The 19,488-nt window shown below is 44.3% G+C and overlaps 1 protein-coding gene across 1 annotated transcript in view; it reads right to left on the reverse strand.

The window, feature by feature from the left end:
- Window positions 1-3,709: 3,709 nt before the first annotated feature.
- Window positions 3,710-19,488, reverse strand: part of LOC115165374 (protein kinase C zeta type-like) — a 128,831-nt gene continuing 113,052 nt past the window's right edge. The window contains exons 11-16 of the mRNA XM_029718456.1: window positions 17,261-17,358; window positions 15,110-15,196; window positions 10,540-10,675; window positions 10,207-10,294; window positions 9,880-9,999; window positions 3,710-3,791 (exon numbers count right to left, since the gene is read on the reverse strand). Of these exons, the coding sequence (XP_029574316.1) occupies window positions 3,745-3,791; window positions 9,880-9,999; window positions 10,207-10,294; window positions 10,540-10,675; window positions 15,110-15,196; window positions 17,261-17,358 (576 nt within the window). The 3' untranslated portion in view covers window positions 3,710-3,744. The remainder of the gene's footprint in view (window positions 3,792-9,879; window positions 10,000-10,206; window positions 10,295-10,539; window positions 10,676-15,109; window positions 15,197-17,260; window positions 17,359-19,488) is intronic.

Below are 19,488 nucleotides of genomic sequence, written 5' to 3' on the forward strand. Positions count from 1 at the left end.
ACAATTTGGACCAATGAGAACTTGCCACATGTAACTATGAGTCCCAGACACAGATTCTAAACAGATGTTGAACGGAAAAACAACTATTCCATTGATTGTTAATTCCCTCTTGACCTTTAGTCCTCTGCGTTGTGTATTTATCTTAGAATATTCTTACAATGGCTGGTCATAGTCAGGGGGTAGAAGTGACAAAACCAGCGGGCAAAACATGTTACAGTGATGCCATTATGACATCTTTTATATGCTTGGTCAGGTTGTTTTTCCTGTTTGTATAAAGACGTTTGTCAACGTTTTTTTAGAAACTAAAAAAATACGTCTTTATCTGGTTGTAATCTGACCAGATAACAACCAGAAGATAACGTCTTTCCCATGTCTTGGTTTCGTCTTAACATGATCGTAACAGAGACCAGTTGGCTATAAATCTAGTTCTACTACTTTTCCTGAGAATGTTTTTTGACATTATAATACCCATTGTTACAGAGTCTTAAACATGACCTTGTGAGATGCTGTTGACTAACATATTCTATTGACAACTGATATTGCCAAAAGCATGTCACAGAAAAGGAGGCACGGCTGTGAACAAGGCATTTCCTGTCGTTTGTGTTGAATATACAGGATAGACTGACTAGAAAGGAGTAATGTGCTGAAACCCTGAATCCTGTCCAGGTAAATGTGTACGAGCAACTATTTGGACAGTGACATTATTTTTTTGTTTTGGGGGGGGCCTCTGTACTCCAGCGCTTATGATTTGAAATGATATAATTACTATGAGGTGAACCGTTTAGATATTCTAGCACTTTTTATACATAGTCCCCCCCATTTTAGGGAATCCTAAAAAAAAAAAACACTTCACAATTTGTTTTCACTTTTTGTGTATTAAAGTAGTCAAACGTTTAGTATTTGGTCCCATATTCCTTGAACGCAATGATTACATCAAGCTTGTGACTCTACAAACTAATTTGAAGTTTGTTTTGGTTGTGTTTCAGTTTATTTTGTGCCTAATAGAAATGAATGGTATATAATGTATTGTGTCATTTTTATTGTAAATAAGTATAGAATATGTTTTTAAACATGTCTACATTAATGTGTATGCTACTATGATTACGGATACTCTTGAATGGATCGTGAATAATGATGAGTGAGAAAGTTACAGAGGGTCAAAGATCATACCCCCAAGGCATGCTAACCTCTCACCATTACCAATAACAGGAGAGGTTAGCATTTTATATCATACCCCCAAGACATGCTAACCTCTCACCATTACCAATAACAGGGGAGGTTAGCATTTTATATCATACCCCCAAGGCATGCTAACTTCTCACCATTACCAATAACAGGAGAGGTTAGCATTTTATATCATACACCCAAGGCATGCTAACCTCTCACCATTACCAATAACAGGGGAGGTTAGCATTTTATATCATACCCCCAAGGCATGCTAACCTCTCACCATTACCAATAACAGGAGAGGTTAGCATTTTATATCATACCCCCAAGGCATGCTAACCTCTCACCATTACCAATAACAGGGGAGGTTAGCATTTTATATCATACCCCCAAGGCATGCTAACCTCTCACCATTACCAATAACAGGGGAGGTTAGCATTTTTCAGGCTAAATTATATTTATGCATCTGTAACTTTGAAAATGCACTCAAATCAAAGCTGACCGTCTGCACTTTTACCTCATAGTCATTGTTTGATTTCCAATCCTAAGTGCTGGAGTACAGAGCCAAAACAACAACAAAGGTGTCCCTGTCCTAATACATTTTGTACCTCACTGTAATTACTGAAGACATACGGAAACCGCTAAACATTGCCCTCGCTCCTACTTCCATGACGCTTTCAAATAGCTGTGTGTGTCAGCTTTACACAATCAATTAAACAACCTCCCCTCAACACACACACAGAGTTTCTGTTCAACGGTGCATGCTGGTCATTTAGAATGAACTTTGTGGTGGTGCTACAAAGAGGAAGCAGTCAATGTGTTCTACACAGCAGTGGTCTAAAACCCTGTTTCTCTGAGTGTTCCATTCACTTAGCTCCCTAATGGGCCCTGGCTAACTACTTAACTAGTTAATACACTAATTACATTGGGCTGATTTCTGAGGGAAATGACTTGGAAGGAATCTGACGGGAAACTTCCTAGTTGTCGAAGTTAACAAAGTCAGGCCATCGAAAACGGCCTTGAGCTGAAACTAACCATTAGGAATAAGAGTAAATATCGTTTCAACCGCTCAATAACTATACTGAACAAAAATATAAACGCAACATGCAACAATTTGACTGAGTTACAGTTTACTGAGAAATCAGTCATTTTAAATAAATAAATTAAGCCCTAATCTATGGATTTCACATGACTGGGCAGGGGTGCAGCCATGGGTGGGCCTGAGAGGGCATAGGCCCCCCCCTAGTTAGGCCCAGATGTGGAGGTCCTGGGCTGGCGTAGTTACACGTGGTCTGCGGTTGTGAGGCTGATTGGACGTACTGCCAAATTCTCTAAAACGATGTTGGAAGCGGCTTACGGTAGAGAAATGAACATTAAATTCTCTGGCAACAGCTCTGGTGAACATTCCTGCAGTCAGCATGCAAATATCTTTGGTACCATTTTCATGAGATATTGCTGATGTAAAGGATAGTGTACCCATCATTCTAGCATTATTGCAGCATCATTGCAGCATGACGTAATGCAAAATAGACATAATGGGAATCAAAGTAAAATGATGACCGTCTGACCGATCAAGATGGGTTCCCACGGGTGATACTGACTGACCAAGATGGGTTCCCACGGGTGATACTGACTGACCAAGATGGGTTCCCACAGGTGATACTGACTGACCAAGATGGGTTCCCACGGGTGATACTGACCGATCAAGATGGGTTCCCACGGGTGATACTGACCGATCAAGATGGGTTCCCACGGGTGATACTGACCGACCAAGATGGGTTCCCACAGGTGATACTGACTGACCAAGATGGGTTCCCACGGGTGATACTGACTGACCAAGATGGGTTCCGACAGGTGATACTGACTGACCAAGATGGGTTCCCACAGGTGATACTGACTGACCAAGATGGGTTCCCACAGGTGATACTGACTGACCAAGATGGGTTCCCACGGGTGATACTGACCGATCAAGATGGGTTCCCACGGGTGATACTGACCGACCAAGATGGGTTCCCACGGGTGATACTGACCGACCAAGATGGGTTCCCACAGGTGATACTGACTGACCAAGATAGGTTCCCACGGGTGATACTGACCGATCAAGATGGGTTCCCACGGGTGATACTGAGTGTCTGACCAATCACGATGGGTTCCCACGGGTGATACTGACCGACCAAGATGGGTTCCCACGGGTGATACTGACCGATCAAGATGGGTTCCCACAGGTGATACTGACTGACCAAGATGGGTTCCCACGGGTGATACTGACCGACCAAGATGGGTTCCCACGGGTGATACTGACTGACCAAGATGGGTTCCCACGGGTGATACTGACCGATCAAGATGGGGTCCCACGGGTGATACTGACTGACCAAGATGGGTTCCCACGGGTGATACTGACCGATCAAGATGGGTTCCCACAGGTGATACTGACCGACCAAGATGGGTTCCCACAGGTGATACTGACCAATCAAGATGGGTTTATTCACATTTATTCTTCTACACTGTTTAAGTGGATATGATTGGAGGCTTACCTGGTCCCAGTCTATACTGCGGAAAAACGTGTGCGACTTGATGTCAGCGAAGCCCGTTTGGACCTGGCAACCCAGACGCTCTTTGGGGTCCTGTTAAGTGGAGAGAAATTAGTAGAATCAAGAGTTTGTGTGCTCAATGAAATATAAATCGGTTTTAACAGCAGCAGTTGTCACAAAGCGGTTTCCAGATACCCAGCCTAAAACCCCAAAGAAAAAGCAGTGCAGAAGCGGAAAAGGAGCACGGTGGTGGCTTATCGCACCAATTACAGCAATTTACAGCAATGTGATCTTGATATAATGAAGAGATGTAATATTTATTGAAATTAAACACAAAATCCAGTATGTATTTACCTCAAACAAACCCTTACACTACTCCTCTACCCGTGTAATATGCCACATATAAAACTATTTAATGGGATTGGTGTAGGCCTGGCCTACATGGAATTTCTTAAACCAGTTATTTCCTGTTAAATTCATAAAGGGAAGTGGACAAGTGTACACTTCAGGAGAAAGGAGAGATTATTTAGATGCATATTTAGAATGACCTGGATTTCTGCATGAATTTGACATAAAATTTGATCTGATCTTCATCTAAGTCACAACAATATACAAACACAGTGTGCTTAAACTAATAACACACAAATTATTGTATTTTTCTTGTCTATATTGAATACATAATTTAAACATTCACAGTGTAGGTTGGAGAAAGTATGTGAACCCCCTAGGCTAATGACTTCTCCATAAGATAATTGGAGTCAGGAGTCAACTAACCTGCAGTCAAATCAATGAGACATTGGAGATTTTGGTTAGAGCTGCCCTGCCCCATAAAAACACTCACAAAATTTGAGTTTGCTATTCACAAGAAGCATTCCCTGAAGTGAACCATGCCTCGAACAAAAGAGATCTCAGAAGACCTAAGATTAAGAATTGTTGCCTTGCATGAAGCTGGAAAGGGTTCCAAAAGTATCTCTAAAAGTCAGTCCACGGTAAGACAAATTGTCTATAAATGGAGAAATTTCAGCACAGTTGCTTCTCTCCCTAGGAATGACCGTCCTGCAAAGGTGACTGCAAGAGCACGGCGCAGAATGCTCAATGAGGTTAAGAAGAATCCTAGAGTGTCAGCTAAAGACTTACAGAAATCTCTGGAAGATGCTAACATCTCTGTTGACAAGTCTACAATACGTAAAACACTAAACAAGAATGGTGTTCATGGGAGGACACCATGGAAGAAGTCACTGCTGTCCAAAAAAAAGCATTGCTGCATGTCTGAAGTTCGCAAAGGAGCACCTGCATGTTCCACAGTGCTACTGGCAAAATATTCTGTGCACAGATGAAACTAAAGTTGTGTTGTTTGGAAGGAACACACAACACTTATGTGTGGAGAAAAAAAGGCACAGCACACCAACATCAAAACCTCATCCCAACTGTAAAGTATGGTGGAGGGAGCATCATGGTTTGGAGCTGCCTCAGGGCCTGGACAGCTTGCTATCATCGATATAAAAATACATTCCCAAGTTTATCAAGACATTTTGTAGGAGAATGTAAGGCTATCTGTCCGCCAATTGAAGCTCAACAGAAGTTAGACATTTACATTTACGTCATTTAGCAGACGCTCTTATCCAGAGTGACTTACAGTAGTGAATGCATACATTTCATACAATTTCATACATATCATACTTTTTTTTTTCTGTGCTGGCCCCCCGTGGGAATCGAACCCACAACCCTGGTGTTGCAAACACCATGCTCTGCCAACTGAGCTACAGGGAAGGCTAGGTGATGCAACAGGACAACAACCCAAAACACAGAAGTAAATCAACAACAGAATTGCTTCAACAGAAGAAAATACGCCTTCTGGAGTGGCCCAGTCAGAGTCCTGACCTCAACCTGATTGAGATGATGTGGAATGACTTCAAGAGAGCGGTTCACACCAGACGTCCCAAGAATATTGCTGAACTGAAACAGTTTTGTAAAGAGGAATGGTCCAAAATTCCTCCTGACCATTGTGCAGGTGTGATCCACAACTACAGAAAATGTTTGGTCGAGGTTATTGCTGCCAAAGGAGGGTAAACCAGTTATTAAATCCAAGGGTTCACATACTTTTTACAACCTGCACTGTGAATGTTTACACGGTTTGCTCAATAAAGACATGAACAATTATAGTTTGTGTGTTATTACTTTAAGCGGACTGTATTTGTCTATTGTTGTGACTTAGATGAAGATCAGATACAATTTTATGAACAATCTATGCAGAAATCCAGGTAATTTTAAAGGGTTCACATACTTTTACTTCCCACTGTATTAGCTACCCCCCCCCCCTTCTATTTCATCATTTGGACAAACCACCACCCGCCTGCCTACTCCCAACAGTGGGGATGTGGTATTTTCATCAGTACAATAATTGTAATACTATCGCCATAACTAGCAAAGGTTAAATGTGAAGAGCCCCAAGACCATTCACTCCCCCAGTATAGTGTCTTACCATAGCCATGTATATCAGAGATGATACACTCAAACGTGTAGAAACAAATACACACCGCAGACACTATGAGCAACACACACACGTACACACACACACGTGGCCACACGCACACACACACACACACACACACACACACGCAGTGCCTTCAAGAAAGTATTCACACCCCTTGAATTTTTCAACATTTCGTTGTGGGATTAAAATGGTTTTAATGTAATTTTTTTTGTCAACGATCTACACAAAATTACATTATGGGGTATTGTGTGTAGATCAGACACAAAATCAAAATGTAATCTATCTTAAACTCAAGCTGTAACACAACAAAATTTGGAAAAAGTCAAGGGGTGTGAATACTTTCTTGAAGGCCCTGTATACACAGGTAAAAACATCCATACACACACTCTCTGTCTCTCAACCAAATGGATGTGGCCTTCACAGAGTGCCTGTCATGGTGCTGTCCTAATGGTGTCTTGAACACGGTCCTTCACACGCTGTTTTCACTGAGGGGGAGGGAGAAGCTTTATTGGACGCACTTGGTGAACACTACGGTGTTCTTCTCTCACCTTGTTTAAAAAGCCCTTCAGCACGCTGGCAGCCTTTACCGACAGGGACCTTGGGATGCGAATAGTTTTTTCCAGAATAACTGTGTGGAGAAGACAGAGAGGGAATGTATGTGAAAGAGAGAGAGAGACAGACAGACAGAGAGACAGAGAGAGAGAGAGAGAGAATGTATGAGACAGAGTGAGAGAGAGAGAGAGAATGTATGAGACAGAGAGAGAGACCATCTGGTCTGCCCGTGGGTGCCTGTGTCTGCTGCGTACGAGTGAGGGGGTGGAAAGGGGGAGGAGGAGGGTGCTCTGCTCTGTGACTTCTTCAGTCACGTGCTGCCTTGAGACTCGCGGTACACAGGCTCAACACACCACTGAAGGACAGCAAGTTCTGTTTTCCACAGTGGAAAACAGTTTAGTGGTATTTTGTAGCAGCTGACCTTGTTGGTTCGTTGGAGCCACTGACACTCTGGGTACGTCTCTATAATCTCTCCTTCCTTCCTCCTGAGCTGTGCACATGTTCATTCCTCCCCACATATTTAAACTATTTAATGGGATTGGTGTAGGCCTGGCCTACATGGAGTTTCTTACATCCATAAAGGGAAGTGTACAAGTGTACACTTCAGGAGAAAGGAGAGATTATTTAGATGCATTCTCTGTGGGGTCAAGTAAATCCTTGATTGACCTAAAAAATCACCTAACCCTAACCCTAACCCCCCCCCCCCCCCTCACAGTCATAACAAATTTTACGTGCCTCGGAGCAGACAAGGCAGACGCAAAGCAGTTTAACTTCCCTGGCTCTCTGATGAACAGATTACAGATGGAAGAGTAGAGAGTTGTTGATCCTCCTCTTTTTCCTAAATGCCCGGGCCAGCCCTCTCTGATCTGTTTGTTTACGCTGAGTCCTAATGAAATGTTAACTGGATCAGTCTCTGGCTGTGTACCAAATGGCACCCTAGTCCATATCTAGTGCACTACTTTTGACCAGGACTCTGCACTAGATAGGGAAGTGCCATTTGTGATGGTGTTGGTACTCCGGGGTTAGGGTAAATTATTACATTTACATGTATTTTTATTGTCCAATTGAAACTTGACTTCTGCTATTAACCCAACCCCTCTGAAACGGAGAAGTGCGAGGGGCTGCCACATTGGGCACCGGGGAGCTGTTGTGGGGGGTTACCTGCCTTGCTCAAGGGCACAATGGCAGATTTCTGGGGCCACATTGGGTACCCGGGGAGCTGTTGTTGGGGGGTTTACCTGCATTGCTCAAGGGCACAATGGCAGATTTCTGGGGCCACATTGGGCACCGGGGGAGCTGTTGTGGGGGGTTACCTGCATTGCTCAAGGGCACAATGGCAGATTTCTGGGGCCACATTGGGCACCGGGGGAGCTGTTGTGGGGGGTTACCTGCCTTGCTCAAGGGCACAATGGCAGATTTCTGGGGCCACATTGGGCACCGGGGGAGCTGTTGTGGGGGGTTAGCTGCCTTGCTCAAGGGCACAATGGCAGATTTCTGGGGCCACATTGGGTACCCGGAGAGCTGTTGTGGGGGGTTACCTGCCTTGCTCAAGGGCACAATGGCAGATTTCTGGGGCCACATTGGGTACCCGGGGAGCTGTTGTGGGGGGTTACGTGCCTTGCTCAAGGGCACAATGGCAGATTTCTGGGGCCACATTGTGCACCGGGGGAGCTGTTGTGGGGGGTTACCTGCCTTGCTCAAGGGCACAATGGCAGATTTCTGGGGCCACATTGGGTGCCCAGGGAGCTGTTGTGGGGGGTTACCTGCCTTGCTCAAGGGCACAATGGCAGATTTCTGGGGCCACATTGGGTGCCCAGGGAGCTGTTGTTGTGGGAGGTTATCTGGCTTGCTCAAGGGCACAATGGCAGATTTCTGGGGCCAATGGCAGATTTCTGGGGCCACTATCTGGGGCTGGAGGGAACTTTGGGCCGGGGCCTGGGGCCTGGCTTAGGAACACTGATGGTGATGTGTTTAGTGGTCACCAGAAGGAAGGGTTGGGGAGCAGTAGAGTATGGACAGACAGACAGACAGACAGACAGACAGACAGACAGACAGACAGACAGACAGACAGAGAGAGCTTGGCCAAATACTATCCCCCACTAGGTTGGCACCAAATGTTCCATGACACTAACACTCTCACTGGCTTAGAACCTAACCGCAAGAACCTGATTGTCCTGGAACTTTGGATACCACCATGCCAACCCTAAACTCTGTATGTCAGTCTATGGTTCTGGGGGTTGGCATGTGTGCCAGGGTTGCCCAGGGTGAGGTTGGCACTGGTCAGGGTGGTGACATAAGGCTGGTCACCCCCTACGGATAGAGGGGCCGGTTTCCGCTAGCGAGGTGGCATCCAGGAGCATGCTGCTTGCCCTGTGGGGGCGTGAGGAAGACCAAAGGGTTGGCAGATGCCCGTGGGTTTCAGTGCTCATGCCCAAGCTACAATGGGTGGGTACGGTGGAGAGAGGCTGGAGGAGGAATGGAGGAATGTTCTCTCCAGCGGGGTATGGGGTGGGTTGTAGTACAGTATAACACATACAAATAAAATAACTGGAGGAGGAATGTTCTCTCCAGCGGGGTATGGGGTGGGTTGTAGTACAGTATAACACATACAAATAAAATAACTGAAATGGCATCCCCATTGAATCAATTATATTTAAATGGCTTAACACGTCTGGTAGCCTACAAATGTGTCATACAAGAAGCAACTGGCTCTCCTGTGGTATTGTTCTAGCTGTCCGAATGTCTCAGACTTATTTTTTGTGTGCAAATCTTTATCGATTTGAACACAAAATACATAATAAATAAATAAGAACTGTACTTAGAGACGTGTGTGTTTGTGTGCTGTCTGAGGGGGAGCACCAAAATACAGATATAAATAGCAAGACATTTAAAGACATATGAAGTTCTGCTATCCTGAATTATCATGCCCTTTCAGTAGAGGAGTGAGTAGCCAATGTGATCAGAGCATGTGTTGTTTTTGACACAACATGGCCACCATACAACACCCAGGTGGGTGCTACATATTGCCTAGTAGTAGTAGTGGAAGTCACACTTAACAATGTGAAGCACTGTGTGACATTAGGTAAGAAGCGCTGTCATGAATCCACTCCAAACTGTAGTAGAGGGCTCTCTCACCTTGGAAGAGGTACTCCTCGGTATTCATGTCAGGATTGTCGGTGATGATGTCGAAAGGGGACCTCCCAGCCATCATCTCAAACATAAGCACGCCTAACGCCCACCAGTCAACACTGAACCCTGCAGAGAGACGACAGACAACCGTCAGCCATCTTGGTTAGATTCCGCTACAGTATGGTAATGACAGAAATGGTTTGAGAGAGATCTGTTCATTATTTTCACATGTTTTTTTAATTGTTTTGAGTTTAAGAGTCTCAAAGGCAAATTCCCAGAGCTCATGTTCTCCCCATTCCCTCCATGTGTGTGTTGTTGACGACAGGGACTCGCCATAGTCTTCCCCTCTGAGGATCTCAGGGCCGATGTAGTTGGGGGTCCCACAGAATGTACTGGTGGTGTCTCCAGGTCTGATGCCCTCCTGATAGAGGAGAGAGATGGAGGAGGAGGAGAGAGAGAGTTAAAGATGGAGAGATACAGGGAGGATAACAGAGAAAGATGGTAGGAAAGAGAGTGAGAGAAAGACAAGAAAGAGAAAAGAATAAAAAGCGTGAGACTTCGATACCTAGTGTATTGATCCACTGCTACGTAGTGAATGAGATGTCCTTCAGCAGTAACAGTTCAGCAGTACTCTACAGTACACTGTACAGTAGTTCTGTGTCTCACCTTGCACATCCCGTAGTCTGTGAGCTTAATGTGTCCCTCGTGATCCAAGAGGACGTTGTCCAGCTTCAAATCTCGGTAGATGATTCCCTTTTCGTGCAGGAAATTCAGAGCGATACAAATTTCAGCAGCATAGAATCTGAAAAAAAAGGATTCATTCAGACATGCTTTTCCTTCTTCAGAGTTCCCAGCCCACAGACTTCGTGACTTAGTTTGTCCAGACGTACAGTTGGGTTCTGACCTTGAACCACGTAGAAACCATCCTGAAACCAACATATACGGTAGAATGTAGATTTTTATACAGGAAGTAGTTTCTAACGAATAGGTGATTCTTTTTTTATATTCACATTGTCTAGCATGGCGAGACGTGGTGGGCTACATGGTGTTGATTTCTCTGGTGCACTAGAGCCTTATTTTTCCCCATGGGGGGGCTCTCTCCCTCCCTCCCTCCCTCTCCCTCTGTGCTCTCTCCCTCCCTCCCTCTCTCTTTCTCCCTCTCTCTCTCCCTCCCGCCCTCTCCCTCTCTCTCTCCCTCCCTCCCTCTCCCTCTGTGCTCTCTCTCTCCCTCCCTCTCCCTCTGTGCTCTCTCTCTCCCTCCCTCTCCCTCTGTGCTCTCTCTCCCTCCCCCCCTCTGTACTCTCTCTCTCCCTCCCTCCCTCTCCATCTGTGCTCTCTCTCTCTCTGTGCTCTCTCTCTCTGTCTCTGTCTCTCTCCGTCTTTGCTCTCTCTCCCTCTCAATTCAATTAAATTCAAAGGGCTTTATTGGCATAGGAAACATATGTTTTCATTGCCAAAGCAAATGGAATATACATTAAACCAAAGGGAAATAAACAAGGGAAACATTCGTAAACTTAACACTCACAAAAGTTAAAAGAACATAGACATTTGAAATTCTATATTATTGTAACAATGTGTAAGTAGTTGAAGTATGAAAGGGAAAATAAATAAACATACAAATATAGCTTGTATTTACAGTGTTAATTGTGCTCCACTAGCTGCCCTTTCCTCATGGCAACTGGTCCCTTGCTGCTGTGATTGCCCACTGTGTTATTTCGCCTAACAGATATGGGAGTTTATCAGTGTTTCATTTGTTTTCAAATTCTTTGTGGAACTGTGTAAGTTGAGGGAAATATGTGTCTCTAATATGGTCCTACATTTGGCAGGAGGTTAGGACGTGCACCTCAGTTTCCACCTCATTTTGTGGGCAGTGTGCAAATAGCCTGTCATCTCTCGAGATGCAGGTCTGCCTATGGCGGCCTCTCTCAATAGCAAGGCTCACTGAGTCTGTACACAGTGTGACGGCCCTGAACTTGTCTGGACCGTCTCAGTGCTTCTCCTTCCAATAGGGCGCTTCCCCTTTAATTCCCAATTAAATAGCCAGCCTCAGCTGGGCAAAAGTGGGGTTGTTTGTGATGGAGACGCGAATGAGGATGTTTTCAACCCTCAGTTCCGAAGCTTCTCTATTCCGTTTGTTTTGTTGCATATAAAAGTGTGCTTTGTAGCCTAATAGCTAGTTTACCCAGGATCGGATCCACTCTTTGTGTCTGTGGACTACACCTCTCCACTGTTCTTCGTGGCTTTTCTCCGCTGTTGGGGGATTGGATTGTCTGACTGACCGACTGACTACAACCTTTTTGTATACGGTATTTCATTTGTTTTGGTGTGATGTATACCATGATGATTTATGTGGTCAGTTGTAGTTGAAGACGTACTGAGATGTGATACTCTTTCTGGTTGTGTGGTAAAAGAGTTGATATTTTGATTGTATGATTGACACTGGGTTTACGCTACACTTGTATGAACGGACAAACATTGCGTGACTAAGGTCACTTGAGTTCCCTGAACTTGTTTACCGGGCTGGACTCTTTTTTTAGGTCCGAGGTACAGGACTTTTCTGGAGGAACCAAAGCTCATTATTATTATATTGTTTTGTGTGTGTGTGTGATCATTTATGTTAGTAATGTTAGTTATTTCCAATGTTTTAAGGGTTTATGAAAAGTGTATTTCCATCCTGACTTTTACACGAGTCCTTTGTATTGGTGTAGACTTGACGGGACTCATTTCCTCCCAAACCAAAAGGAGAAATCAATATTTTCTCTGATAGGCACCACCTACAAACAATAACCTCAAGTCAAAACCATTACAATAGTCAAGGATTTTGTTAATTTAGGGTTAATTTAGGGTTAGTCCCAGTGGTCAGGTATTCTGACACTGTGTACTCTCTGGGCCAGGTAGCATTCCAATGTGCTCTGTTTTTTGTTTGATTCTTTCCAGTGTGTCAATTAGTTATCTTTTTGCTTCTCATATTTTGGATGGGTCTAAATGTGTTTCTGTTCTGGGGCTCTGTGGGTTCTGTTTGTGAACAGAGCCCCAGAACCAGTTGGCTGAGGGGACTCTTCTCTATGTGAGTCCAGTATGGTGAGGCCGGGTGCTGCAGATTGTTCTAGTGCCCTCGCCAATTCATTGATATTGTTTATGTTGAAGAGGGTGGGGCTCAAGCTGCATCCCTGTCTCACCCCACTGCCCTGAGGAAAGAAATCTGTGTGTTTGTTGCCAATTTTAATTGCGCACTTGTTGTTTGTGTACATTGATATTATGTCATATGCTTCCCCCCATCAATTTGTATAGCAGACCCTGGTGCCAAATTGATTCAAAAGCTTTTTATAAATCAACAAAGCATGAGAAGACTTATCTTTTGTTTTGTTTGTATGTCAATAAATGTGTGCAGGGTGTATACGTGGTCTGTTGAACAGTATTTTGGTAAGAAGCCAATTTGACATTTATTCAGGACATTGTTTTACTGAGAAAATTAGTCTGCTGTTGATTATACTGCAGAAGATTTTTCTGAGATAGCTGCTGAAACACATTCCATGTGAGTGCACAGAGAGAAAGAGAGCGGGAGAAAGAGAGCGAGGGCACAGAGAGAGAGGGAGAGAGAGAGGGCACAGAGAGAAAGAGAGACAGACAGGGCACAGAGACAAAGAGAGAGATGAAAGAAAGAGAGACAGGGCACAGAGACAGAGAGACAGGGCACATAGAGAGAGAGAGACAGGGCACAGGGAGAGGCACAGAGACAGAGAGAGACAGGGCACAGAGACAGAGAGGGAGAGAGAGACAGGGCACGGAGACAAAGAGAAAGAGAGAGACGAGAGAGCAAGACAGAGAGAGAGAGACAGGGCACAGAGACAGAGAGAGAGAGACAGGGCACAGAGAGAGAGAGAGACATGGCACAGAGACAGAGAGAGAGAGACAGGGCACAGAGAGAGAGAGACAGGGCACAGAGAGAGAGAGACAGGGCAGAGAGAGAGACAGGGCACAGAGAGAGAGACAGGGAACAGAGAGAGGCACAGAGACAGAGAGAGAGAGAGAGAGAGAGCACACAGACGGACAGGGCACAGAGAGGGAGAGATACAGGGCACAAAGACAGAAAGAGAGAGAGGGCAGAGAGAGAGAGAGAGAGACAGGGTGCCAAGAGAGAGAGATACAGGAAACAGAGAAGACAGGGCACAAAGACAGAGACAAAGGGGGAGAGAGAGGGCAGAGAGAGAGCGAGACAGGGCACAAAGACAGAGAGACAGGGCACAGAGACACAGAGAGAGAGAGAGGGCACAGAGAGAGAGAGAGAGAGAGCAGTGCTTCACTGAGCGGTGTTGTGCACTTCATCATGTCAGCTCCACCACCACCACCCCCACCGTCCCCCTCAGGGGACCCAACCCAGGGACCTCTCAGAGCACGCCTCATGAATATGTACCATCATTATCGGTGATAACATGCCACTGTGCATGGACGGGGCCGGGGCCCACTGCATACAGATGGAGTGCCAGTGGGGGCCCTTGCCTCTCTAAATCATCCTGCCTTTGATCCAAGTTTATCACCAGCGCATTCTGAGAAACTACGTAGACAGGCACAATGAATTATGAGCGCTAATTATGTTTTGACAATGTAATGATGATTTTTTTCTTCAAAAGAGCACGTCAGGAGAATTTGGTTTGACTTGCCCTTCCACGGAAACGCTAACAGACTGTCAAACGAGGAGTAGCTTTCTCCGGAAGAAAAATAACAACAGCACAGGAGAGATATAGTAAAGTCAATCAAAGTGGTTTTGCACCAGCCGCCCCAAAATACTAACAATCTACCAATCACAGGCTGTTTCTGTTCCAGGCCAGTTTGTCACTCTCCTTGAACAGCACTCTCTGTACGAAGCAAACAAGCCCAATTATGAGGGCTGCCTGCCTGCGTGTCATCGTACAGCTTCAACGAGGATATTTCAAGAAGTGGCTCGGCCTCTCCTTGTCCCTCACTTTGTGCAATAGGGGAGTAGGGGAGAGACAGTGAGCGAGAGAGAGGACGGTGGTTACGGACAGAGATTGGGACTTGACTATCTGGCGATAGCGCCAACTTCATCCACTTCACCGATGTGCCTTTCATGTTGGGATTCTAATAGGGCCTCGTCCTCCTCAAAACGAATGGATACGTTTACAAGGGAAATGTTTCAGGGTTGATTGACGGGTTCTATCCGTACGCTGTTGAAGTACCGGAGGAACTGGAGTAGAATGTCTGTTTGTTTGTTTACCTCGCATGTTCTTCTGGTAGTTTCCGTTGCCGTTGCATATGAAACATCAGATCCCCTCCGTTGACGTACTCGATCACGAGAAATAACCTAGAAATCGGAAGAACAGGGAAGGAGAAGATATTGGGAAACAGTCTTGGGAGAGTGTCTTGAAGGTTGAATGTATCCTAAGTGGTCCTTGTACCAAGATTGCCATTTTCCCAAACAATAGTCAGGTATTGTCATTGTACAAGGAGAGGCTGCATGGATGCCAATTCAATTGAATTATAACTTATCTTAGCTTAAGTTCTTTGTAACAATCAATGTCTTGGTGAATTTCTTACACAAAAGTCATTTTTGCTCTACAAACCCCCAGTAAAAAAAGCCTGGGTGAAAATGACTGTCCCCAATGCCTCTTAACATTCTGTTTGGTTTTACAGGTCATGGTTCATGGTCTTACGGTAAACACTCTCATGGTCTACCAGTAATTGACTACAACTGTACATTTCTTAAGTTACAATGAGAAGTCTGTCATTGAATGCATCACTATTCCCAGAAGCCACAGCTCCGTAGTTTCTTACTTCACACTGAAAATGAACAGAGGTCTAATGGTGAGTGATTAAGTTGCCTAGTTCCAAGACCAGTGGGACAGCGACAGAGAAATGTAACCTTTATTTAGCCACAGCATGTCATTCAGAACCAGTGGTGTAAAGTACTTAAGTAAAAAATACTTTAAAGTACTACTTAAGTCATTTTTTGGGAAATCTGTACTTTCCTTTACAATTTATATTTTTGGCAACTTTTACTTCACTACATTCCTGAAGAAAATAATTACTTTTTACTCCTTACATTTTCATTGACACTCAAAAGTACTGGTTACATTTTGAATGCTTAGCAGGACAGGAAAATGGTCCAATTCACGTACTTATCATGAGAACATCCCTGGTCATCCCTACTGCCTCTGATCTGGTGGACTCACTAAACAGAGAACATCCCTGGTCATCCCTACTGTCTCTGATCTGGTGGACTCAATAAACAGAGAACATCCCTGGTCATCCCTACTGCCTCTGATCTGGTGGACTCACTAAACAGAGAACATCCCTGGTCATCCCTACTGTCTCTGATCTGGTGGACTCAGTAAACAGAGGTCATCCCTACTGTCTCTGATCTGGTGGACTCACTAAACAGAGAACATCCCTGGTCATCCCTACTGTCTCTGATCTGGTGGACTCAGTAAACAGAGAACATCCCTGGTCATCCCTACTGTCTCTGATCTGGCAGTCTCACTAAACAGAGAACATCCCTGGTCATCCCTACTGCCTCTGATCTGGTGGACTCACTAAACAGAGAACATCCCTGGTCATCCCTACTGCCTCTGATCTGGAGGACTCACTAAACAGAGAACATCCCTGGTCATCCCTACTGCCTCTGATCTGGTAGACTCACTAAACAGAGAACATCCCTGGTCATCCCTACTGCCTCTGATCTGGTGGACTCACTAAACAGAGAACATCCCTGGTCATCCCTACTGCCTCTGATCTGACAGACTCACTAAACAGAGAACATCCCTGGTCATCCCTACTGTCTCTGATCTGGAGGACTCACTAAACACACATGCTTCATTTGTAAATGATGTCTGAGTGTTGGACTGTGCACCTGGCTATCTGTAAATGATGTCTGAGTGTTGGAGTGTGCCCCTGGCTATCTGTAAATGATGTTGGAGTGTGCCCCTAGATATCTGTCAATAAAAATGTAAATTGTGCTCTCTGGTTTGCTTAATTTAAGGAAGTTGAAATTATTTATATTTAAGTACATTTTAGCAATTCCATTTACTTTTGATACTTAATTATATTTAAAACCAAATACTTTTAGACTTTTACTCAAGTAGTATTTTACTGGGTGACTTTCACTTGAGTCGTTTTCTATGAAGGTATCTTTACTTTTACTACAGTATGACTATTGAGTACTTTTTCCACCACTGTTTAGAACACATTCTCAATATAAAAAGCAACATGTTGGAATCTATACTGAGTCTCTTGTTTCGTCCCAATTGGCACCCCATTTCCTACATAGTGCACTACTTTTGACCCAAGGCCCATAGGGTTCTGGTCTAAACTAGTGCACTAAATAGGGAACAGGGTACCATTTGGGACATAGCCTCTGTCTGCCTCTTACCGGCTCTCTGTCTGAAAGCAGGAGTGAAGGCCCACTAAAAACGGATTGGTAGACGCCTGCTCAAACACATGCTTCTCTGTCTGCACCCAGTCGATGTCCTGTTGGAGAATGAGTGAGAGGGAGAGAGAGAGATGAAAAGACAACACATTAGCAACCATTGTTTGTATCCATACAGTAGCAGCATCCTGTCATAGCAGACAGACTACCTGCTCTGCCTTTCATGTCTCTGTGCTGTCAACTCAGTTCCCCAGAGGAAGAAATAGTGGAACATCACAACACAAAGCAGCCATTTTCTTCATTTCTCATTGCTCAGTACAATACAAGAACATTATTTTATCTAAGCCACTATATTCTATCTAATGGATTTCTACTGTCCTGGTACAGTGCATTTGGAAAGTTTTCAGACCCCTTGACTTTCCACATTTTGTTCCGTTACAGCCTTATTCTAAAACGGATTAAATATTTGTTTCCCCTCAATCTACACACAATACCCCATAATGACAAAGCAAAAACAGGTTTTTAGAAATTGTAGCAAATTTATTAAAAATAACAAACATCACATTTACATAAGTATTCAGACCCTTTACTCAGTACTTTGTTGAAGCACCTTTGGCAGCGATTACAGCCTCGATTCTGCTTGGGTATGATGCTACAAGCTTGGCACACCTGTATTTATGGAGTTTCTCCCATTCTCTGCAGATCCTCTCATGCTCTGTCAGGTTGGATAGGGAGTGTAGCTGCACAGCTATTTTCAGGTCTCGGAGATGTTCCATCTGGTTCAAGTCCGGGCTCCGGCTGGGCCCCTCAAGGATATTCAGAGACTTGTCCCGAAGCCACTCTACCATAAAGGCCTGACTGGTGGAGTTCTGCAGAGATGTTTGTCCTTCTGGAAGGTTCTCCCATCTCCACAGAGGAACTCTGGAGCTCTGTCAGAGTGATCATCGGGTTCTTAGTCACCTCTCTGACCAAGGCCCTTCTCCCCCTATTGCTCAGTTTGTCCGGGCGGCCAGCTCCAGGAAGAGTCTTGGTGGTTCCAAACTTCTTCAATTTAAGAATGATGCAGGCAACTGTGTTCTTGGGAACCTTCAATGCAGCAGACATTTTTTTGTACCCTTCCTCAGATCTGTGCCTCGACACAATCCTGTGTCTGAGCTCTACGGACAATTCCTTTGACCTCATGGCTTGGTCTTTGCTCTGACATGCGCTGTCAACTGTGGGACCTTATATATAGACAGGTCTTTCCAAATCATGTCCAATCAATTGAATTTACCACAGGTGGACTACAATCAAGTTGTAGAAACATCTCAAGGATGATCAATGGAAACAATTGAGTTTCATAGCAAAGGGTCTGAATACTTTTAAGTAAATAAGGTATTTCAGTTTTTGTTTTAATACATTTGCAAAAATATCTAAACCTATTTTTGCTTTGTCATTATGGGTATTGTGTGTGTAGATTGATGATAATTTTTATTTATTTAATACATTTTAGAATAAGGCTGTAACGTAACAAAACGTGGAAAAGGGGAAACCGTTTGAATACACTGTATCAACCCTTTAGATTAAACTACCTTTTATGAAGTAAAGACTGAGTAAATCAACAAGAACATGGATCCAATTTAGGTAGAAGTTACCCTACTGATGACTTCAACGGTCTACTTTCCAATGAATAAAATAGAAGGCATAAAACACAAGAAATGGAACATAGAAATACATGGAAAATATGGGATGAATAAGTATCTAAAAAAAATACACAGATGAAGGAACGTTTCAGGGTCTACATGCTACGGCATTCATTTGAGGTCGTTACTTGATAGTACTATTGGACTACAATCTAACGCGTAGGAATAAAGAAAAACTAAAGGGGCCCAATCACAAACAGAAACACTAGTTAGAGAAGGAGGCACCTTTTGTTTTCTCTTCCTCTGGCAAATGAAGAAGTAAAAAGAAACACAGGAAACACTAAAACACTGCATAAACAATTTTCCAATCACACAATGGCCACCTAGATGACCACACAATGAACACACGTTGTTTATTATCTATGCATAGTCACTTCACCCCTACCTACATGTACAAATTACCTCGACTAACCTGTAACCCCGCACATTGACTCAGTACCGGTACCCCCTGTATATAGCCTCCACATTGACTCAGTACCGGTACCCCCTGTATATAGCCTCCACATTGACTCTGTACCGGTACCCCCTGTATATAGCCTCCACATTGAC

This window comes from Salmo trutta, chromosome 28 (genome assembly GCF_901001165.1).
Source record: "Salmo trutta chromosome 28, fSalTru1.1, whole genome shotgun sequence".
NCBI classification, from domain to species: Eukaryota; Metazoa; Chordata; class Actinopteri; order Salmoniformes; family Salmonidae; genus Salmo; species Salmo trutta.